The 24,964-nt window shown below is 38.9% G+C and overlaps 1 protein-coding gene across 1 annotated transcript in view; it reads right to left on the reverse strand.

The window, feature by feature from the left end:
- The window catches only part of LOC122935348 (collagen alpha-1(IX) chain-like), an 84,019-nt gene extending 59,159 nt beyond the window's left edge, over positions 1 to 24,860 (reverse strand). Inside the window, exons 1-15 of the mRNA XM_044291114.1 lie at positions 24,788 to 24,860; positions 22,996 to 23,119; positions 20,808 to 21,198; positions 18,326 to 18,403; positions 17,624 to 17,722; positions 17,485 to 17,538; positions 15,955 to 16,008; positions 15,403 to 15,456; positions 14,458 to 14,511; positions 13,988 to 14,041; positions 7,985 to 8,038; positions 6,552 to 6,605; positions 6,013 to 6,066; positions 5,335 to 5,379; positions 2,931 to 2,984 (exon numbers count right to left, since the gene is read on the reverse strand). Coding sequence (XP_044147049.1) covers positions 2,931 to 2,984; positions 5,335 to 5,379; positions 6,013 to 6,066; positions 6,552 to 6,605; positions 7,985 to 8,038; positions 13,988 to 14,041; positions 14,458 to 14,511; positions 15,403 to 15,456; positions 15,955 to 16,008; positions 17,485 to 17,538; positions 17,624 to 17,722; positions 18,326 to 18,403; positions 20,808 to 21,198; positions 22,996 to 23,119; positions 24,788 to 24,860 — 1,296 coding nt within the window. The remainder of the gene's footprint in view (positions 1 to 2,930; positions 2,985 to 5,334; positions 5,380 to 6,012; positions 6,067 to 6,551; positions 6,606 to 7,984; positions 8,039 to 13,987; positions 14,042 to 14,457; positions 14,512 to 15,402; positions 15,457 to 15,954; positions 16,009 to 17,484; positions 17,539 to 17,623; positions 17,723 to 18,325; positions 18,404 to 20,807; positions 21,199 to 22,995; positions 23,120 to 24,787) is intronic.
- Positions 24,861 to 24,964: the final 104 nt, after the last annotated feature.

A 24,964-nucleotide genomic window follows, 5' to 3' on the forward strand; every position in this document is an offset into this window, starting at 1 on the left:
GGACATAATGTCTGTGATTAGGGGATCCGGATGGATGTCTGGTATATATCTTATTAAGGTGTGTATATGTATATTGGTCATATTTGCAATAAGTACATAGGTAACAGATGCTAAATACAAAGCCATCAACAGAGTCTAGAATCGGGGGCATACTGATCAAATTTGTAATCAACACGTAGGGAATCCATATTAATTTCCACAATGTACAAACCAATTGATATAACCTGGAACCAGGGGCATACTGGTCATATTTGTAATAAGCACGTAGGTAACAGATATTAAATAAGCATGTAGGTCACAGATAACAAATATACAACCTGGAACCAGGGGCCAGTATATACTATTAGGGACTTACCTGTGTCGCAGTTAGGTAGAAAATGAAGAAAATGTAAAAGAGTGGCGTACACCTGAAGTTCAGGCACTATCTGGCACCAGGAAGGTAATGGTGCACAAAAGAAATACATTTTTGGGGGATTTACATATTGTCTTATCCTATAGTATCCCGCCATTTTATCTCTCCCCTCCCCTGTTCCCTCCCCTTCTCTAAGTTTGCGCTTCATCCCCACACATCTTCCTGCTATTGGAGTGCAACTTCCAGCCGCTGTGCGTTCCAGACCCCGATCTACTTCCGGTGGTTGGAAAAAACTGCGTCCTGCACTCGTCACGTGCTTCCTAGCCACCGTTTACAGCTGGGGACACCCACTCCTCCTATTTAAGAGGACCCAGCTCACTTTCTCTTGTGCACCATTACCTTCCTGGCGCCAGATAGTGCCTAAACTTCAGGTGTATGCCATTATTTAACATTTTCTTCACTTTCTACCTAACTGCAGCACAGGTAAGTCCCTAATAGCATATACTGGCCCCCGTTTCCAGGTTGTATATTTGTTATCTGTGACCTACATGCTTATTTAATATCTGTTACCTGCGTGCTTATTACAAATATGACCAGTATGCCCCTGGTTCCAGGTTATATCAATTGGTTTGTACATTGTGGAAATTAATATGGATTCCCTACGTGTTGATTACAAATTTGATCAGTATGCCCCCGGTTCTAGACTATGTTGATGGTTTTGTATTTAGCATCTGTTACCTATGTACTTATTGCAAATATGACCAATATACATATACACACCTAAATAAGATATATACCAGACATCCGGATTCCATAATCACAGATGTTATGTCCACCTGAGTGAAACCTGAACAACTCTAGTGGTCTAAAGATCTCTTCTCTTCATAACTGACGAGACAACGGATTTATGTCATTTATTTTATTTCAGTTTTGTATTATTTCAGTCATTGTATTACGTTTTTCATTATTTTTTGTTTATACTCATTTTTGGTCCTATTTTGTGTTGTTCTTTTCTATGTCTTTAGTGTCTGATGAAGGCCTGCGAGTCGAAAACATTTAAAAGTATTGTCGCATTACTTACTTTTCCGAAATAAATGAGAAACACAGTTTGAGCAAAGGGAACTCTATACACAGCGCATCATACAAGTTCACTATTTTTAATAACTTATAAGAATCACTGACCAAATAAGTGAAGTGTGAATTAAGTCTAACAGTGACGCACAGTTATTCTACAACTAATACAGTATAAGGAATTCAAAAGCATGTGCTTGCACTGCCACAACATGGATTAAAGAACCTTTTTTGCCTCCATGTCCTTATTGGGACACAGCTCCTATACAGTAGGGGCAGCAGCATTTAGTCAAAACTTAATTTGAATGTTGTACGGGGAGACCTGTCTCTGTACAGCATCCAAATGTATAGCCTCCAGCAAGGTGACATTTGTTATCCCCGAAGTCTCATGAGACTTAGTTGAGTGACTTCGGACTTTGATTTTTAAACTTGAAAAACATTTCAAAACTTGAATCCGAAGTCGGCTTCGGTATCGAGGTACCAGTCGGTACCAAACCTGACTTCAGATTTAAGTTTTAAAATGGTTTTTCAGTTTAAAAATCGGTGGCCGAAGTTATTCACCGAAGTCTCGCAAGACTTAAGAGATAACGGATTTATCCTCTCCGGATCCCATACATTTGAATGCTGTACTGAGATGGATCTCAGTACACCATTCAAACAAAGTTTTGACTGGAGCCTTAGCATGTCTTAGATTGAGTAGAGAATAAATAACTAGAATGTCTAGGCTGTTAGAATTTATGTTAAAATGGATTTCCAGTCTAATCTATTGTTAAAAAATATTGTTAAAATATATATATTTAAATAGGGCTCTGGTATCTGTGATAGAGTAATGTGACTGAACCGATTTTCTTTCTTTATTTTGTTTTTGTCATATTATGCTTGATATATGAGCCATTATATTTTTCATTTTTGGTAATCCTAGCATTTTAAGATATGCGAGTTTACTGTATGTGTACATGCCTTTATATATGGTGGTATTATTTTAGCACTGTTTGGCAGAATGTTTGGGGACTTTATAGAGGTATTAATTTGGCTCTGTACTGTGGCAGTATTTTTCCACTTTATTAAGGTGTCAGCACTTATAACAGTATTACTTACTTATAATAGTGATTTGATTTTGGTACTATATGAACATTTTTAGTTACTATATTTGGTGGTATTAAAAGAGCACAATTTGGCAGAATTATTTGGACATTCGTATGTGGTATTATTTTGGCACTATAAAAGTATTAATATGTGAGTGCTGTTTAACATTGTTATTTGAGAACTGTATGGCTATCATACTGTATGTAGGTTCTAAAAGACCAATCGTGTGGGCTCTTAGTAACATTTGTCTTTGTATGGTTGCATTACTTTGTGACTACATGACTATATTATTTGAGGACAGTGCCACCACTGCTGTATATCAAAAACGATATGGTTTCATTGTGAAAGCTACTAAATGATACTGACTGATATTTGTTTTAGGCAGATTTAGTATAACAATAAGCTTTCATTTTTGCCTTACTTCAATTCCATCATCGCCATCCCGTCCAAACTGGCCTGGGTCACCAATTATCCCCTGTAAGTCACAAATAAATAGAACAAAATTAGAAATTAGGTATATTGCAAAGTATGTTGATATGCACCCTCATAAAACAATCATATCATAGCCTTACTGGGTGCTATTCTCTCTTAAAGGGGTTCTCCAGGAGATTAATATGGATGGCCTATCTTCACGCTAGGTAGTCAATATCTAATCACTGAAGAACTGACTTCTTGTATCCCCTGCTGACCAGTTGTTTGAAGAGAATGTGGTGCTCCTGTGAATCCCACAACCTTTTCCTAGGCCAGTGAAGTCACTTTATCAGCTACATGGCTTAGGAGTTGCTCAGTACCTTTCAAGTGCAGTAAGCTGCAATATCAAAAAAAGCTATTATACAATAAATGGTGTTGTTCTTGGTATGCTATGAAGAGCTTGCAGCGCTCACCAGAACACAGCAGCATATTTAAACAGCTGATCGATGGTGGTTTCAGGTTTTGAAATCCCAGTAATCAGATAATGATGACCTGTGCTGAGGATAGGTCATTGTTATTTTACCCCTGGAAAACACCTTTAAAGGGATTCTGTCACCTCCCCTCAGCCAAAAAACGATTTAAAAGCAGCCATGCAGCACAGCTTACCTGGATTAGGCTGTGCTGTTTTATCTTGAAATCCGTCCAGCAGTTACTTCAAAAAACGACTTTGATCAATAAGGAAATGCGTCCTGAAGGTGCCCAGAGGGGCGTTTTTTTCTTCATAGTGAGCCCAGTACCGCCCCTCTTTCAGTGCCCAGCCCGCCTTCCTTGTATTTTCTAACCGCCGCCCCCAGCCTGCCACAGCCTCCCCTCCCTCTCCTCCCCCTCCCTCACGCCGAACGAAGTCTCGCACAGGCGCAGTACCCACTGAGGGCTGCGCCTGTGCGATCATCAGGAGACTGAGGGCGGCAGCTTCATCTTCGTCACTGGGCATGCGCCGAGCCCAGTGACGTCCGATGCTCGCTCTTCGTTCGGCGTGAGGGAGGGGGAGGAGAGGCTGTGGCAGGCTGGGGGCGGCAGTTAGAAAATACAAGGAAGGCGGGCTGGGCACTGAAAGAGGGGCGGTACTGGGCTCACTAGGAAGAAAAAAACGCCCCTCTGGGCACCTTCAGGACGCATTTCCTTATTGATCAAAGTCGTTTTTTGAAGTAACTGCTGGACGGATTTCAAGATAAAACAGCACAGCCTAATCCAGGTAAGCTGTGCTGCATGGCTGCTTTCAAATCGTTTTTTGGCTGAGGGGAGGTGACAGAATCCCTTTAAAAGCAAAATGTGTAACATGCCCTCCCAAACACAGTAGACACAGGTTCTAGTCCCGCTATCATCCTTTTTGCATACTACTGAAACTTACCAGCAAACAAAGACTGCAATGGGAAGAAGGGTATGTGTTGCATAAGGATACAACTATTGAAGTAAGATGAATTTGGTTTGAATATAACCCAGACCCTTTCCATGTCTGCTGTGGAGTCATCCACCATTTCTAATGGATAGTGAGTAAGAAACCATAGATTTTGAGGTTTCAGAATATTATCTTTGCATTATTTGCTTTTAAAGAATGCAATCACTGTCACTGTTTTTTCTGATATCCTTATACCTCAAAGCAAACCTAAGTTTAAAAAAAGGTTTGCATAATGGAACGTCTTTATACACTGTGAAGGAACTGGTGTTTTAGGGCTTCTCTAAAGTCTTTTTCACCCATATTATTCCCTGTTTCAGCTGCACAGCTAGATGTATTTCACTCAGAAGCAGGGTGTGTATCCTTTCTGTGAAATCTGCCAGCTATGTGCTTCCCTTTACTTCCCACTATGTTTGTTTTCAGCTCTGAAGCTCACAGAACAGATAAGGAGGAAGAAATCACACTTACAGATACACAGGATGCTCCTATAGTCTTCAAAAGTTGTATAGCAGGAAACTTGATACCTACCAAACTTACAATTTGCTACTGTTCATTTAACAGGTTAAGCATTAGCATTTGCTACATCTGTATATCAATAGGTGCATTATCATGATCATCAATACTGATATACACTGGATACCAAGAGAACATATTCCTGCAGATGGATATGGAATAAAATAACTCTTTTATTGGAAGTATCCTGCAGTACCGAATACTTATTTTATTTTTATTTTTTTAAATAATATTGACTGTCCTCTTAAATGTCCACATCATAGAGAGCCAACACTAGCACATTAACAAACTCTTTTAAAGCATTGTTCCAAAATAGTAAATTATGGCACTGTGATTTATACATAAGAGCAAGTGTTATTTTCATACACTCTGTACAGAAGTATTGTCACTCGGAGAACTATACTGTTTAGAACATTTAAAAGTAAAACACAATAAGCCAGATTACCTGTGGTCCCTGTGATCCTTTCTGGCCATTTGGCCCTGGAATGCCCTAAAAATGACAAAAATACTGATCATTTAATTCATTACACAAAGAATAAGCAACTTAGTAAGATTTTAGGGTATAATTTCATATTAATTCCACTCTGCCTATCAGACTCAACATTTTTACTGTGACTTTCACAAAACGTCTCCATATATTGTCCACTACAGCAGTTTTTCCAGCCAGTGAACCCTCACAATATTACTAGAACTTAGTAGCATCATATCACTTATATTAGTATAAAAGACATATCAGTCATATAATTAATAGGACACATTTTAGGCATATGTCTGCACAATAGACATCTTTGAATACTTTACAGCAAGGATGCCCAACCTGCAGCCCTCCAGCTGTTGCAAAACTACAACTTTCATCATGCCTGGACATTCTTCAGCTATCAGGGAATGCTGGGAGTTGTAGTTTTGCAATAGCTGGAGGGCTGCAGGTTGGGCATCCATGCTTTACGGTATACATCTGTTTAATATTTTGGCCTATAAAGTATACCTCAGATCAGAAATGTTGTAAATGGAGAACAGAAAATGGCATTCAACAGTATTGAAGCACAACAATATCCCAACCATTAATAAGTAATATAGCATCAATCATCTCTAAAACATGACTTAAATGCAATGTAGTACTTACTGGCTCGCCTTTCTTTCCTACAATTCCTGGTTCTCCAGGGTCACCAAAAATTCCCTGTAAAAAAAGTTTTTAGATCACCTTGTATATTGACAATATTGAAAAATAAGCCAAATTTGAATATTATGTTATCGTAGTTTAGGATTGTTAAGGTATCAGCAATAATGAAAAGTGAAATGTTCTTTATAAATATACTTTATCCCATCTTAGCTACACGCATATCAGTGACTGAACAAATAAAAGTCTCATTATAATGAACAACACAGTGGTACTTGAAGGACCTAATTGAAGATCTGAGCAGTGACATTGTGGAAGTAAGCATGGCATAGGAGTCAGTTACACAATTCGCAAAAGTTTTTGTGGATTTTTTATTCTTTCATAGTTTTTCTTTGTGAACTACAAAGATTTGCCGAAATGGTGTAACTAAATAATTCCATATTTATATCATGATAAAGATGTTGCAATATTGAAGAGATTAAATGGATTGCCCATCCTATTATCATCTATAATGTATTAATAATATCAATAAAATTTCACCATACCTTTTGCCCTTGCCTGCCTGGACGACCCTCAGCTCCAGGAAAACCATCATCACCCTAGAAATGAAGACAGTATATTGCTGAAATGTGTATTGCCATTCATAGTTTATTTGCTACTTCCTTTGATTCCATATTAGATGAATAATAAAATAAAGAAAATTTAGAGCTATTTTTTAGGCTGTGGAAAAAATTATTGTCTAGCAATATGTATGTTTTCTCAAGTGCTATGGAAATAAACAGTATAATGCATACAAATAAGATACAATGCATTTAAAAGGTCTTCAGAACTCATTTGTTATGTTGTGGCCTTGTGTTAAAATAAAAAAATAAAAAATTAGTAAAAAATGAAAAAGTAAAATTGTGCATGGACATAACTATTCGGACCCTTTGCTATGACACTTGAAATTTAGCTCAGGGGGTCTCCCATTTCTCTTGATCATCTTTAAGATGTTTTTACACCTTGATTGGAGTCCACCTGTGGTAAATTCAGTTGATGGGACATGATTTCGTAAGACACTACCCTGACAATGCATATCACACCAATCTGAGCTTTATGACAGTGTAGCCAGAAAGAAGCCTCCCCCATCAAAAGAAATATAAAAGTCAGCCTGGAGTTTAAAAAAAAAGCACCCAAAGGACTCTGACAGTGAGAAACAAGATTATCTGGTCTGATGAAACCAAGATTGAACCTTTTGGTCTCAATTCTAAGCACCATGTTTGGAAGAAACCAGACACTGCTCATCACCTATCACCAATACCATCCCTACAGTAAGCATTTTCAGTGACTGGGACAGGAAGACTTAATGACAACCTTATCCACAGTGATCTGGACCTCAAACTTGGCCGAAGGTTCACCTTCCAACAAGACAATGACCCTAAGCACACGGCCAAGACAACACAGGAGTGGCTTAGGGACAACTCTGTAAATGTCCTTGAGTGTCAAGACAGAGCCTTGACTTGAACCCAATTAAACATCTCTGGAAAGACCTAAAAATGGCTGTTCACTGATGATCCCTATACAACCTGACAGAGCATTTTCAATAAATAAGCAACAATTTCATACATTCTGTTTTCACTTTCTTATTATGGGGTATTGAGTGCAGATTAATGGGGAAAAACATGTATTTTTATTTTATTTTAGGACAAGGCCTCAACATAACATAATGTGAAAAAAGTGAAAGGGTCTGAAGACTTTCTGATTGCACTGTGATGATACTTCATATTCATCATAAACATAATAATGAAAATACAAAAGGCAGTCACATACTGTAATGCTGTATTAGGGAATATGAACATATAATGTTTTTCTACTAATGTACTTTTTTTATATCTATAGTTCACCATACTATAAACGTGGACCAAGCAAGATGAAGAGATAATATCAAGTAAACAACTGGTCCACTCATTGACATACTGGTTGCTTAAAACTAATGTACCTTCACTCCTCTGAATCCTGGAATGCCTTCATATCCCATTTCTCCTTCTTCTCCCTAAGAAATGTAAATAATATTAATTCAGAGTCAGTATGGGCAAAAACAGCACTCGTATTCTAGGCCTAGTGCACACAGCCGTACAGATGTTCATGGGGCTTCATTGTACATTTGTTTGCCTTCAAATTCATATGGAGACATACTCCATGTTTTATCAGATGTTGGATGAATGAAAATACTTAGAATACTAGTTAAAGTAACATGGGGCAGCATATGTAGTCCCATTCAGCTTCATAGTACTTCTTACCAGTACCAGTATTGTATTATATAGGAAAGTAATTTGGGGGTTCTGTTCAGGGCTTCCATTGCAGATTCCACCAAAAAGAAAGGACAACATTTTTTTTCACTACAAAAAAATGGACAACCAAATAGCAACTGGACAGCAAAATTATAGCCAATGTGTTCTGTTCAGCTTTGTTCATTTCAATCATGTGCTGGATCCAGCATCTCGTTGTTCTGCTCCTATAGCAAAATAGAACAACATAAAAGGCTAGCGCTGATGTATTGTTTGATTTGTTATATCCAAAAAAACAAAGCTGCCATAAATATAAAGTCCAGACAAAGTTATAATAATACTATATGTAAACATCTGGGAATACTTCAGTATCATCATATTCAGGGTCGGACTGGTGTTCCTTGGTATTCAGGGTCGGACTGGTGTTCCTTGGGCTCACCAAAGGAGTTTGTTCTTGGAGCCCAACCCCCATATCATCAATAAGTCTAATAGGTTTTTCTTCAAATAAATAGACCCCAGTGGAAAGTTATTCTCTACAAAGGCTGTATTTAAAAAAAAATCTCCTGGACCCTTGGGGCTCACAATGGTATCAGAGCTTGGGCCCACCAGTGGATCCTCTGGTCCTCCGACTGGCCAGTCTGATGCTGATTATATTAGAGATTTTATTTAAGCCTATTGAAATGTAGCTGAGATGTAAAAATCTCAAAATAAACTCGCCACAAATAGTTATTAGGTAAGGGTGGGTGTATATATATCAGTTGTGTCTGGTCAGTTGTTTTATGTCAGAGCTGGACACAACTGATGTATGTGCACAAAGCCATTGTGCACTTTAGTGAACTGGTTTGACATCCATAGCCTGAAAGCTCCAGACAGAAAAATGCTCTATGCTAAATTTTTCTGTCTGCAGTTAAGAGACATCTGGAGGGGGGGGTTTGGTCTGACTGCCAATGGAGGTGCACGCATAGAGCCTGAGCTCTGCTTCCACACCATGGCCTGTTATAGGTTAGACTTACAGCCTTATAATCTCTCCCACTACCTGAGTGATTTCACTATGGAGGTATGTGGGAGCTTGGCTGTAAGTTGTATCTTAGCACCTCTCCGACCGTGTTCACACACCATAGGTAGTCTAGTGGTAGGAACCCATGCCACACTGAGATACCTTGACAAAAGGGCTCTGATGTGTTCCTGACAAGAATACATTGGCTGAAGTCTCGGTTCTTAACTCAGCTTGAGAGATTAGTCAGTGTTGTCAGTTGCATATCATTGTGGTGCACCTTTCGCAGTGATTTATGTATTTTCATATTCGCATCCACACATTATCCCAGCTTGTGTAGGATGCCTTTGTGGCGCATGTAGTCCGCTGCCAACATCCTACATTGTAGCAACGGATCACATGCGGAGGAATTGCTCCCCGGTTATAAATACGCCACAGTGTTTTGAGCATTTCCTCCCATTTAGGCCACTTTGTTTGTTATTTTTCAGCTCTGCAAGTGACCTGCAAATCTCTGGAGCTGTCCAGAAGAAGCACCATGACGAAGTTTCTTTCCTACCTGGGAGTGGAGCTTCAGGACCTGCTGCCATCTTCTCCTGCAGCCTTCTCACTGCAGACACCTGTCTCAGCATTTCCACAATGTAGCAGACAGAGCCAGGCCAAGTATATGCCCCTGGAATACCCCACTACTAAGGAGTGAGTTAATGTGTTTCATCAATTGAAACAGGGACTTTTTGGAGAGACGTTGGAAGGTGACCATGAGACTACATGTATATATGTCTCTAAATTACAATCTACAATGACTGCACAAGCTGTTGCTCTTGTGACATGCAGCACCCTTTGGAAGACTTGGACAATAGGGGGTGGCGGAACAACATAAGATTAAGGGGCATCCCAGAGGCTCGGGAAAGGGGGAACCCTAAAAGCGATTCTCAACAACATATTTGATACTGTGCTAGACGAGGCCTCCTCTCACACGATCAAGTTGGATAGAGTTCATAGAGCCCTCAGATAAAAAAGGGTCATCTTCCCAACAAAGGGACATTATCTGCTGCATTCAACTTCACCCTTAAAGAGACTATAATGGCAAAAAGTAAGAAATCTCCACAGCCTTGAATTTCAGGGAGCACAGATCGAGTTAATTCCAGACCTGTCTTGGGTTACTTTACAGAAAAGGCACCTTCCCCTGGAAGTTATCAGAAAACACCAAATTTCCAAATTTCTTATTGCTGGGGATTCCCATTTGCCTTAATTGCTCACAAAGATTGATGGACAGCTACCCTTCGATCCTGTGCTGATCTTACCCCCTTCTGTGCCAACGTTAACATTGCTGCTTCAGATATGGTCCACTGGAAAATTGGACTGCCTCTTCCTTTGCCCCTGTGGGTTTGGCACTCGGTTGGGGGATCCAAGCGCCATTGACTTCCTTCTCCACGTCTGTCCTTTGCTGGACCCCGAGCAAATTCCCTCCCACCGATTGTCTAATACGACTTGTATTTCCTGTCATCATGGATTGTTTGTTGAAACTCCTACTGTTGTTTCACTGCAGGGCCCTTATTTGAGCTTTATGGCATGTTCTTTCTCTCTTTTCTTTTTGGTTTAGGTGGTGTTGAACCATTCTTTAATGTCATATTCTAGTTTTACCTTCCTTGGCTAACTGTCCCCGTTATTCAGGTTAAAGTTAGTTAATTTTTATTTTTATGTATTCTCTTGTATGGTGTACATATTATAAGATCCTTTAACACCTGTCCAGTGTCCAATTGCAAACACATACGGCCTGCCCATAGTTGTATTGCATAACTTGTTTTTCATCTGGTCTTGTCTGTTTATTCTCCTCCCTCTTCCTATTCCAGACTTCTTTCATACGACACCTGCAGCCTGGAGGACGCAATTTACCGCAACGGTTTTTCTTTTGGGCTTTAGCCTTCTCTGGTGGTTGGTAAGATGGGATTATTTATCTTTTTTTTGTTTGAATTGGTATTTTTTGGGGTCCTGAATGGTTTGCTACATTACTTTAAATGTCAAGGGCTTAGGATCTAACACAAATTGGCGTTTAGGGAATTCTGTGGCTTTACTTCAAAAGACCCACTATGACCAGACTTAGACCTTTTTCTTCGCTCATCACTACTTTTCTCATAACTATTCAGCATTCCATAGCAGTTATAAGGTAGATGTTATTTTACTATTGAAATCTTGCTTTACAGCAATTACAACCTTTCACCTTGGGTAGCGACACTTGGGCAGTGTGGGATTCCTTTTGCATACTCTCTAATTTGCAACATGCGTTAGGACTATACTCCTCCCCCCTTATCTACCTTTCCCCCTCTGTTTCTTGTCTTGTCTTTGTGGTACTGTTGCTTTGTCTTTGTGTTTTTCTTATTTTTTGTTACAAAACCTGCACATGATTTGCCTTAACCGATGGAGGATCACCTCTTGTATTTAAGTTCCTACAAGCAAGATGAAAGCTTCCATACTTTACTGGGCTTCAGCCATTTGAATATATATCTTGTCTGGCCATGTTCTCCCTTTTTTTCGCTTATAGGTCACACTTGATTATTGTTATGCTTGATTACTATTGGACATCAAAATACTATTTTTTTTAATGTACTCCAATATTGATTTTTCTTAACATAAAACATAATAAAAATGTACAGTTAAAAAAAAATGAGACTTCTGGCATTTGCTGGATGCCCCAAAAATCCAATGAAGGAAATCCATGGGATCGGTGATGGTATCTACAATAAACTACAATGGATTGCTTAATATATTGGAACCTACCCTAAGAATATTGCTGCAAACATGATGTTTGTAATTGGCCTTCTCTGGCTTTTTTGTTCATATATGTTTTATTAATAGTTAATGGACAAGCTGTAGTGTACTCGTCAGCTAATGACTTCCTTCTCGTCTCACATCCATTCCCTGGGTCTGGACGAGGTGAGTGGAGGATTATGAGCACTCCTAGGTTCAGTCAGGGCAGGTACGAGGACAGGGAAATCCCACCATCAGGGATTGTCCGTGGGCAGAGGCACAGTCAGGACTTATATTTTTATCCCCTGCATTAATATTACTGCCCCGATGCCTCTCATTTCTGCCACTACTATCGCCTTAGGTATTGCCTTTATCTAAGCTATTCACACATTCCATTACTGGAAGTATCCAGTGGAAGTCACAGTGGTAGTGATGGACGAACATCTGCCGGGGCGGTGCGCGAACGCGATCAAATGTTTGCGAACCGCAAGTTCGCTGCGGGTCCCATTTGTTTTAATGGCAGGCGAACCTGAAAAACCTTCAGCTCGTATTTGCAGCCAAGAAATAATTACTAGAAGTACACAAATAGTCCCACAACATGGACAGTACCCAAATGCACTATAAATAAAGTATATTAATATATAACACCCCGCTTCAATCAGTTTTCTTAGGGGACGTCTGGTATATCACACCAGTGGAAATTATTTGTTCCAATAACGCTTGTCCCTCTATATATCTGCAGTATCGCATCAGAACCGCACACAACTGCCGCACAATACAAATGCACTATAATATACTTTCTAACATAGAAAGTATATTATAACATTGCACAAGGAAGGCAATCCATAAGAATATACATAAAGATAAAACGTAACCTTTAATAATGTTACTATGAGGGTACATTCACACGTCCGTAAGTGTTTTGCGGATCCGCAAAACACGGACACCGGCAATGAGCATTCCGCAATTTGCAGACCGCACATCGCCGGCACTATAATAGAAAATGCCATATCTTGTTTGCAATTGCGGACAAGAATAGGACATGTTCTATTTTTTTGCGGAAACGAAAGCACGGATGTGGAAGTGCGGATCCGCAAATACGGACAGCACATTCTGGCCCCATTGAAAATGAATGGGTCTGCACCCGTTCTGCAAAATTGCGGAACGGATGCTGACCCGTTTTGCGGACGTGTGAATAGTAAAAGATATCCCTCAAAATGAAAATAAATTAAATTATTAAAGTTAAGCAAAAAGCATAGATATACCAGTCCTTAAAAAGACTTTTGTGGCCCTATTAGCTAGCATTTGGTATCCCTAACAGCCTGCCCCTGCTCCACACAGCAACCTCTCCCTACACTGGCAAAACACTGAATGTAAAATGGCGGCCAGATCAGGTTTATTTATAAGGTAGGGGGTATGTCCATGTGCTGAAATGTCTCAATTGGCTGTCCTGTACCACCTGATGGATGTGTCATGGGTCAAAGTTCTTTACAATGTAAGAAAATATGGCGGGCGCGAGTATCTCCATATGTTCGCATGTTCGGCGAATCGCGAACACCCAAAGTTCGCCGCGAAACGACCACCGGGCGAACTGCAATGCCATCTCTACTCAGTGGCAGTTAGGCCATATCTCTGCCTTTGTTTATTTGATTTCATCCGCCTTGGTATAAAGGGCGTTTTTTTATCTTATCTCTATTAAAAGTTAAGTCTAAAGGGTCCTATAATGATTTTGTTTGATGTTTTACACATGTTTATTATATATGAAAGGTTAACTGAGCACTAGAAAACTACTGTTGCTAATAGTTTCACACAATCTTTCCCACAACTGTATTTTTTTTTATTTGTTTCACAGTTCAGTTCACAGTTGGATCACTCCTGTTTTAATTTATGTATAAATCCAGCCTAGAAGTACATAATATATTAAAAGTAAGCCATTATATAGAAAATATTTTTGCCTTCTTTAATGTGTTCTCACCTTTTCTCCTTTCAGACCAGAGGGACCTCTGATTCCAGGTGGGCCAGCAATGCCCTGCAATATAATTAATAAATATAATATCAGATCAATATATTGATTGATATACATTATAAACTGTCTGCCGCTAAGGACAGTTACCAACAACAGTCACATGCTGTATTCGAACACAACACTGTGCACATCACTGACATGTTGGGATTAAGCACGTCATCTCTGCGGTTTGTAAAGGACCAGTACTAGAAGAACCAGATTAGGGCTGGATATATATATATATATATATATATATATATATATGTATATATATATATCTCAATTTATTTTTAATTTTAATGAGAATCCCGTTTTAAAATGTTTGGTTTCCATTGGGTATGCAATTGCATGAATGTAATAACAGGACAAAAATTGGTAAAGTGTTTTGAGAAACAATTTAATTAATAATACAAAATTAGTTATGATTTTACTTCACTCACTTTGAAACCAGCTGCTCCTTGCAGTCCCTTGAAACCAGGATCACCACGGTCACCCTTTAGAAAACAGTATTTCCAGTCAATTATTATTATAACTTTAATAAACAGCTTATTATGTCAAAAGTGGTTGCACATGAAGTGCTGTAGATAAATCTGAACAAAAGTTTGAACAATACTATTCGTTATTTGTTTCGCAGAAATATGTGTTGCTAATATATATCTATACATTTTCAAATTAATAATTTTTTTGTATTAATGTTGATATCATTAGATAGTGTAGGAAGGCGCAAGGGACCGTCCGTGATGGAAGGTATGTGTCACCGAGGTTCCTGGCCTCGGTGGAGTAAGAGACAGTTGTTGTTTGACACCTTGCTATTTAGTATAGCTGCAATAGCTGATCCGGGACAGCTCTTACTGGGAGTAGTCAAAGTACTGAGTGGGTGAATACTCCCCACATTCCAAGCCGGGTCTTGACTGGCCTATATAAAAAACCCAGCCAGCAATGTCAGCTGGTGGTAATTACGTCTCTCTCTCTGTCAGAGGGGCTCTGGCAATCGCTGGATTGGGATCTGAGCCATGTGCTAGGCTGGAGGCCGGAGTTTGGGAGGTCTGCTCTGTCCTGAGCAATGCCAATCGGGTGTGAACTAACACCTAGGATAACAGGTGACTCTTTTGCTGTATGAACTGTCTAGGTGTGAACGAACACCAAAACTGCAAATGGACTATCATACTGTTTTGTTGCCATAAGTGTGAATAAAACACTGAAGTTTTTGAGTTACAAACTGGTCTTTGCCTCTATATTGCGTCCACTTGTCCTGCTACCAGAGTGAATCCCCACAATAGATAGATAGATAATAGATAGATAGATAGATAGATAGATAGATAATAGAATTTATTTAAATATTTATATATTTTTTTATATTTAAATGTAATTTTATGCATACATACCCTTTCACCAGGTATACCTCTCTGACCCTTTTCTCCCTTTATGCCTGGTTCTCCCTAAATAGCAAATCAAACATAAATGTGTTTTTTTAAATATGAAGGTAAAACAGTCAGACCACACATGGAGTACTGTGTACAGTTCTGGGCTCCTGTGAACAAGGCAGACATAGCAGAGCTGGAGAGGGTTCATAGGAGGGCGACTAAAGTAATAACTGGAATGGGTAGACTACAGTACCCTGAAAGATTATCAAAATTAGGGTTATTCACTAAGGGGGATCTAATAACTATGTATAAATATATCAGGGGTCAGTACAGAGATCTCTCCCATCTTCTATTTATATCCAGGACTGTGACTGTGACGAGGGGACATCCTCTGCGTCTGGAGGAAAGAAGGTTTGTACACAAACATAGAAGAGGATTCTTTACGGTAAGAGCAGTGATCCTCTGGATCAACTTGCAGGATAACAGGCCGAACTGGATGGACACATGTCTTTTTTCAGCCTTATAAACTATGTTACTATGTAGTATGATATATATTGTAATTGAGCAATTTACTTTAATCCCTGGGTCACCAATTCTTCCATAAATTCCAGGATTTCCACGGACACCCTAGTGCATCAAACAAAAAAGAAAAGAAAACATATGTCTGTGAGTTACATATACATATCACAGAGGAACCTACAGAGTAATGAATGGAAACAAGTGTTGTTTATTCTCAGTCATTGCCCATGTAAAGGGGTCTTTGGGACCTTGATATCTTCAGATACCTGACCTATTTTTGTTCAAAAATTGGTGTGTGTAAATGTCTAGTTGATATCATCTGTCAGAAAACTTGTTTGATGTGGATAAAAATTTGATTACATTACACTAGCAGATAATGTGGCAGATTATCGCTAACAAGTGTTCACTGCGCAATCGGAATCTTTCAACAGGTCTAATCTAAAAATCATCACCTGCCGGCAGCAGATATTACTGTCTAATCACAATCTGCTGCCGGCAAACAATAATTCAGTATGGGGACGAGTGATGGCATTACTGTGAAGGAGATCGCTGTATGTAAATGCAGTGGTCTCCTCCGCTGATGAGCAGGCGATTGCTGGGAAGAAATGCTTCCTTCCCGACATTCACCTACTTCATCTGCACATGTAATATAAGCCTTAGTGTAGTAAGCATCTGAAATATGTCTGAACGACAACTCCATTATAGAGAATTTAAATGTTTGGGGTTTTATTTTAGGATGACTCAAGAATTATGGACGAGATGCAAACACTTATTCTTGATAATTACGCTGTGCAAAGGTGCCACTGGTCACCCATCTTATGAGCATACACTCTTTTTTAGGATGATTGCATCTTGTATGTGGCACGTAAAATCATTTCCCTGAATGAATGATCACAGTTACCATTATTAAGTCCGATCATTGCTGCAGGTAAATGAAGCAGACAAGCAGGCAATGATTGGGAATAGACATTCATAGGAACATTTGTTCCCCACCATGTCCACTCTCCTGGCCTATGCTAAAAGGCTTTCAGAGCTGTCTGATTAGTCAAAAATCTGTGTATGTTTGGACCCTTTTATACAAAATGAGAATCCAAATATTTATCTGGGACGAATGTTCCTATGACCTCTAATTCCCAATAACTGGCCAGTGTAAATTTGCCGCCAATCACCCAATAAATGGAAAAACATTAATTTGTTGGTTCATCATTTCTTTCATGTGGCACCTAAAATCACTGTTTCTAGGCAGTAAGTAGGGAGGTGCTGCGACAAACAATTAATTTGTATGAGGATGAACAATGGCAGTGGTGATCATTCATCCCTATACTAACGATTGCTACATATAAATGCAGCTCTACTGTAGTTGAAGGACTGTTCCCAATCATTGCCCTTTTCATCGACCCATATACTGTACATGGGCCCAAACCAAGCTGTACTCATATATTAGCTCTATACGAAAATATCAGCTGTATATAAAAAAAAATACAAAATCATATTAAAGAAAACATGGATAATTCTTACTTTTCAAATAGTTCTGAGACCAATCAGACTGAGAATGTCTAGAAGACAAAAGAATTTGATAATTACCAAATTTCCTACATGTCCAAACTCTCCTCGTTCTCCTTCATGCCCTTTCTGACCCTAAAAAAATGAATAGAAAGCTTTTAAAATTTTGAATTCTATTTTACCTTTTTTCATAATTTTGTTGTTTAGGCTTGCCTTCTACCTTTGCTCCTGTAGGTCCCTGAAGGCCTAAAAGTCCATGTGCACATTTGGAACACTGAGGAGAATTAGCTCCAAGGCTCAGCTCTGCAGCCCCAGCACACTAGAAAACAGAAATACAGGGAATTTAATATCGCTGGTATAGTAAAATATTACTATCAGAATTTGTCAGGATTTTAACCTTGCTTTATCCTTCTGAGAATGAAAAGGTGAAATATATTAAAGGGGTTGTGCAGGTCTATAATATTGATGCCCGGTCCTCAGGATAGGTTATCAATAACAGATCAGCAGGGGTCGAACTCGAGGGAGTGCGCTACCTCTTCAAACGGCTGAGCAGTGGAGTTGTCGGGAGCCGAACCCTCCCCCCCCCCCCCCCGATCTGATATTGATTATCCTGAAGATGGGTCATCAATATTGTAGCACTACACAATCCCTTTAAATCTGTTGTAAAATACTATAAATATATTTAGGGATAATGAAAATCATCTAGCAAAATAAAATCTTATAATAATCTATTAAGCAACCCTTATGAAGCTATTTTATCAAAAATCCATTTCCACTGGATCAACTGGCAGGATAACAGTCTGAACTGGAGGGACGGATGTCTTTTTTCAGCCTTATAAACTATGTTACTGCAGCTAATTTATTGTATTATATGATGCTGAGATCTGGCCTGTATCCAAGGTAAACACGGCTATATACTCACCTGATCATACAGCTCACAACATTGCTCCCTCAATGCTTTCGCTGGATCACTGTGGATTTCAAGCTGCTGAATGTCAACCTACAAACACAAACATTTTAAGCAAATGTATTATTTCTATTTAACCACTTCATTACCGGGCGATTTTCCCTTTATGTTCATTTTTCACTCACTGCCTTCCAGGAGTCATAACTTTTTCATTTTTTTCCATTCACATAGCTTGCTTTTTGCAGGACAAGTTGTACTTTCCAATCCCACCATTTATTATAGCATACAATGTAGTGGGGAACTGGAAAAATTCCAAATGGGGCATGATTGGAAAAAAATGCAATTCTACCACAGTTTTATGGGTTTTGTTTTTACAGTGTTTTCTATATGGTAAAACGAACCTGCTACCTTCATTCTCTGGCTCAGTACGATTACAGCAATACCACATTTGTATAGTTTTTCTTGTGATTTGATACTGGAATCTTTTTTTTCTTTTTATCACCATATTCTGACCCCCATAACTTTTTTATATTTACATCTATGGAATTGTGTGAGGGTCCATTATCTGCAGGACAATATTAGGGTTTGTGTGACTTTTTGATCGCTTTTTATAGCAAATGTTTTGCAAAGTGAAGCAAAGAAAAAATGGCACGTCAGCCATTTAGATTTTTTTTTCTGTTACGCCGTTCGTCGTATGGAATAAATACTTTTATATTTTAACTCTACAGGCATTTTCAGATTCTGCCATGCCTATGATGTTTTTATTGTTTATTTATTTTTCATTTAATTTTGGGGAAAGGGGTCGATTAGAAATTATTTTTTTTACATTTTTAAAAACATTTTATTTTTTTAGGCCCCAAGCGCCTACAAACATGCAATCGTAAGAAAATTCGGTATAGTTCCATGCAGTGCTGCCACCTGAAGGCCTCCATTGGAATATACTAGTAATAGGACTGGCAGCTTCATACAGGCTCAGGTCTATTACTACTAAGAAACACCTTCCAGATCTCCATGAGAGAAAGGCAATTCAGCCTGGGGAGAGTGCACTCTGAGCTCTCATCTGAGGGATTAAATGTCTGTGACAGGCAGGCACCCGGCAGCTTTGGCGCCAGCTCCACTGTGGAGTGGGCGCCATCTTATAAGATCCTATCACTGATGTAGATGGCAGTAAGGAAGTAGTTAAGATTTTCCTATTATTGGAATATTTTATATAACAAACATTACTCTTGGAGAAAATCTAAATGGATAAAATATTTTAATTAGGCAATGTATATACAGTGTGTTTTGTGGTACTAACTCCCAATTCTGTTCAGCATATCTTACTCCATATATTGCTTACCCACCATATGCAGAAATCAGTATGTTCACACAATGGATTTAGAAAATCCACCTATAAAATTTAATGTGGAATCCAATTTTTTTTCAGTGCGTTCTTTGCAGTTTTGACGAAGTTTTTCAACACTTATGCTTAACCAACGCGTGTTTACTTCAGTACAAAACTGCAGTTTCAGCTTGTGATTTGTAGCTGGATGTGCATAAAAAACCCTTGTAGAAAATACGGAAAATAACGCACATGCACATACAGAGCATACACTTTCCAGGCATTTCAATGGGAGATTTTATGCAGATTTTGCACCCAGATAGGCGTGGAAAAAAGAAAACACGTGCTGCTTCCAATTGATATGAATGGGAGGTAGTTCTGAGGCCAAAATCAGCGCTAAAAACTTCATGTGAAATGGCAACCAAAGTTTAAATGGAATCTGTAATCAGAAAAATACATTTTTTACTCTATGCTAAACATATTTTTTTTTTTTTTTCATGTCTCTATTTATATTTTATTCATTTGCTGTTATGAATTATAATCTTGCATACAGCAAATAGATATCAGTTGTCAGTAGTAACGGAGAGCGCATACAAGTGCTGCTGCTCATTATCCACATCCGCCACTCATCCTCCTCTTTGTACTTTCACTTCGCTCCATTACTACACATAGCTGATATCTTATCAGCTGTATGTAAGATCATAAAGACAGCTCTTTAGTTGACTGCTTTGAAGTAACTCGTCCAGCTGTCTTATTAGGACTATTAGGACGGGTTTTGTGTGTGCCAATAGGACAGCGGCCAGATTTCCCATGCTGCATTCCCCTTAAAGAAACTCCTAACAGCTCATAAACAATCATTATAGCTAAATCCTTATCAGTTTGATAAAACGTTGGCTTAAATGAGAATTTATGAGCTATCAGGGGTTCAGAGAGAGGTCCACAGAGCGAGTTGCCGCTTTCTGATAGATTCACGGTGAATCAGAAAGCAGCAGTCTGTAGATGCACTGAACATGAAAACTGTAGGGTAAAAACTGTTAAAATTATTTACTAAAGACCAAATGAAAAATTGGCCCAATCTTTAGCCCAAAATGATTAGAATGCATTGATTTAAAAATGCCTCCAAAGCTTTCAATAGCCTTTAGATCCACTTTGTGAAACAAGTCTGGTATTACCTACCAAAGGGACGGAGGGTGATTCTCCTGGTATACTTGAAGTGAACATTTTCTTCTTATGAGGTTTCTGCTCTGCTATTGTAACTGAACTCACTTCAATACAATCGAAAATCATCTTGGCATCTTCACTTGTTACACTGAAAGACAATTTATGCCATTTCCCATCCAAAAGTATTGTAGCATTACTAGATGTATGGAAATGAAGAGTCCTGGTTGGCGAGGAGTACAATAAGCTCACAGTAGGTGTGTCTTTATTTAAATAAAGTCCAACTTTCTGTTTTTTATTACTATCGACGATTTGCCATAAATTCCAGACGCCCTGTTGAATATTTGATAATATTTTAAATGTGGCTAAGATGGAGTATTCTGCAGGCAACCCATTTAGGGGGAAAGCACTAAAATATAGAAAGACACAAAACCAAGTTAGTAGGAAGCTTTGTTTCACTTGTTTTATCAATATTTTGGAAATGTATTGCTTATTTGGATTGGCTAGAAAACATTTATAGAAAAGTTATCCACAACTAAATGAAATAAAGGATTTTCCAAAGGACAAACAGACCATGGTAAGGGCTTGTTCACATCACTCTTATGTATTCTGTTATGGCTTTCCGTTATAACCATGAATCCATAAGACGGAAATCAAAACGGAAAGCTTTAGAGGCATTTTGTTTTAATCCGTCATAATAGAAGTATATGGGGAGCATAACGGATCCATCTGGTTCCTGTTATGCTGGACGGAAAACAAAGTTCTGTCAACACTGAGTCACAGCCAGCTGTGGTCAAAAACCGCACTGCCAACTGGGCAGCAGCTGCCTGATATTTAAAGGGGTTGTCTCAACTCAGACACTGGTGACATCACTAGGATATGCCCCCAATGTCTGATAGGTCTGTCTTTAGGACGGTGCCTGCAAAGTAAAGGAGGGCACCCGCACATGTGCGTCTGTTCTACATTCATTCCTATGAGAGCGCTGAAAATAGTCCTGTGGCATGCTCAGTCATTTTCAGCAGTCCCATTGTAATGAATGGGAAGCATACTGCAAAGATAAAGTGCGCACTGCTCATGCACCGTTAACCTCCATTAATTCCTATGGGAGCGTCGAAAATAGCCTGTTTCTTGTAAATTCTGTAAGGCTCAGCTATTTTTGACATCCCCATAGAAGTGAATGGAGCTGTGGCCTTGCTTGTGGGATGAGCTTCCCATTCATTTCAATGGGACTGCCAGAAATTTTGGGCACTCCCATAGGAATGAATGGAGGGTGGCTGCGCATGCGTGGTGCACCCTCCTTCACTTCCCGCGCGGTATTGATGGTGCCTCAGAGCCATTAATAATTAAGACCACCTATACAGTGAGGTCTTCATTAGTTAAATATGAGGCAGCTGCAGCCTAATTGGGCATGCGGTTATTGACCACAACCGGATCGCGACTGTGCCATGTGGTCATACCATTATAATGTCAAATCAGACACACCATGTCGCAGTACCACATGCCCAGGGAAATAAAATATTGACACAAAAAACGTGGGAAATTTATCATTGTAGATGTATCAGAGGTTACTTTTTAGACTGGAGCTGCTATACGAACCTGTGCTAAATTTATGAAAATTGTGCACAGCAATAATAAATTTGATCAAAGTGCTATGTGGTTGCACCAATTTCAGTAAAAGTACACCTGGGAATTCCTGGCTTGGCATTGTGACTTTTTTGCGACTTTTTAAAAAGTTCACTAGGCAGGTAGTGTTTGGTGCTGCCTCTGGAGTACTAGGAATGGGTGGACTGCAGATATATCTGCCGCTCTCCACGATTTAGGGCTTGTTAGTATCATATACATATGATCGATTTATAGCCTTTAGAGGGTTTATGGTGATCAGATTACACAGTTTTGGGAGCTATTTTTTGTAAGTGTTAATCCCTTTAAGAAAGGTATGCACGACAGACTGAAACATCATATTTATCTGGATAGCCTTTAATGAATAGAAACTGAGAAGGATTACAGCAGGCTGGCGAGTTAATGTGAAGCATATCATTTCATAAGCAGTGAGATCTTATTCAAGTGTCATTCAGCCAGTCTACAAATGCCTTGAGTTCCGCAAAAAACACAGAAATGCTAAATGGCTTTCTAGTTCGCCAAACACAAAAAAAATAAAAAAACAGACCAATAGAATGAGAAGTTTTGCTGGAATATTTGTTAATACCTTTTTTTATTTTTCAGGTGAGCCACTGAACTTATGCGGAGAGCTGGTAAGTCTGGTTTGGAACCATTGACTATTTTTACATCTGAAGTTGTCGAATAGCGAAGTTCACCAATAAGATCATATACTGTAAAAATAAGAGAAGCAAGAATACATTTTTATTGCATAGATTGCAAATTTCATATTATTGCAAGGCTAAAGGCTGGCTATGAAGTTAGAGGTACTGTGAAAAGGCCTCACAACATCAACAAATTACTCATGGCAATTTACTGAAAACTCAACAAATACTTACTAAAGCGTTAGTGCACACATTGTGCTAACATTTTTGTTAGCTCATTCAGTGTACCTTAAATAACAGAAATTAAGTAACTTTATAAATAGTCTTAAAAAAATAAAAATATATTCTACCATGTTCTATAACTATCCCTGTTCTGGAGGTATGCAATACTTGAATCCCAATTCTACAGAACCAAGCTTCTTTTTGGTGCTCTACATTCAGTTCAATAATAATTCTGAGGGTAACATGTCACATGTGAAATGGAAAGGCAAATGCAGGTGCAAAACACTTGTCTCAATGAGGCAAAAATGTGCAGGTCTGAAGCCCACAGTATGTCCCTTCCGGGCAAAGTATTAAGGGATGCTATACAATAAGGGAGCACTAAAAGGGGTATGCAATGTCAGCAAATAATGCTTATTAATGTTTATTCTTCATATAATGAAAATGTGAACAGTTTTCCAAACTACTTTCTTTGTTAAGTCCTTATAGCTGTCACTCAGTAGAGACATTTATTATTTACTCCCAAGGGATAGAAATCTGCCCTGATGGTGACTATGACACAGAGGTACTCCGCTCATTACATGGTGCTGCTCTGAGGAGGTGTACCCCTCTGTCATGACTGAACATAATTTATCCCTGGTCTCCAAGGGCAGCACATAAGTGCTCCTTTTAATTCCCTGTGATTAATGCCTCCAGCTCCACCAACCAGAGTGCCCATTATAAACCCCCAACTTCAGGCACCCGAATGTACTATGACTTGCTAGGGAAGTCACTTTGGTGGAACAGTGGGTTAATGCATTGGTACATAGTGAAGGCTACATAAAGCATGGCTAGTAGTGCCAATAAAGGGAGCAGCGGACACTTGTTGCAGAATCTATGTGGCAGTATTGCAGTTCTGGGGAGGTTGGTACAGATCTTCTTGGAGCCAATATGAGGATCTCACACTCACATGAACCAGCACATAGTAGCCAACCCACACCAGCTTTGTGGCTGCTGAAACCAATGGTGATGGTGGATCACCTGATGAGAGAGTTGTAGCATTGCAATCCAAGGAACAAGGAGGCCTTGATATGCTGCTGTAGACCACTAAGTGCAGGGGGGGAAATTCACTAGGCAAGTAGTGTTAGGTGCTTCCCCTGGAGTACTAGGAATGGGTGGACTGCAGGTATATCTGAAGCTCTCCGTGATTTAGGGCTTGTTTCAGCCTTTACTTCTTTGAGACACTGAATTATCATCTTGCCTAAAGAATGAAGCATCCCTGTTATTTACACCACCTTTGGTCTAACTATTTGTACATACCACATTATAACATTTTTTGGTTGCGTAATTGTATTTCACTTTATACTTTTTGTATTTCTTTTTTAGTAAATAATAAATTAAACAAATGACAAATAAGTAGATAATGAGCATGTCTCTTGTATCTGTTGTTTCCATTTCATTTGTCACAGTTGCCATGTAATATAACAATTTATTGCGTAATTTATAAAATTGATATACATGATGAGAGCCATGACTTACCAGAACTAACAGATTCCTGGCATTTTACAAGGCCTAGTAAAGTAAGAAGACAAAAGAATCTTGGAAGTGTCATCTTCACTTTTTCCATTAACACATATCTAAAACCAAGAGCAGTACATTGAACATGTTATTATTAATAATAATAATAATAATAATAATAATAATAATAATTAGAAT

The sequence above is a fragment of the Bufo gargarizans genome, chromosome 4 (genome assembly GCF_014858855.1).
Source record: "Bufo gargarizans isolate SCDJY-AF-19 chromosome 4, ASM1485885v1, whole genome shotgun sequence".
Taxonomy (NCBI): Eukaryota; Metazoa; Chordata; class Amphibia; order Anura; family Bufonidae; genus Bufo; species Bufo gargarizans.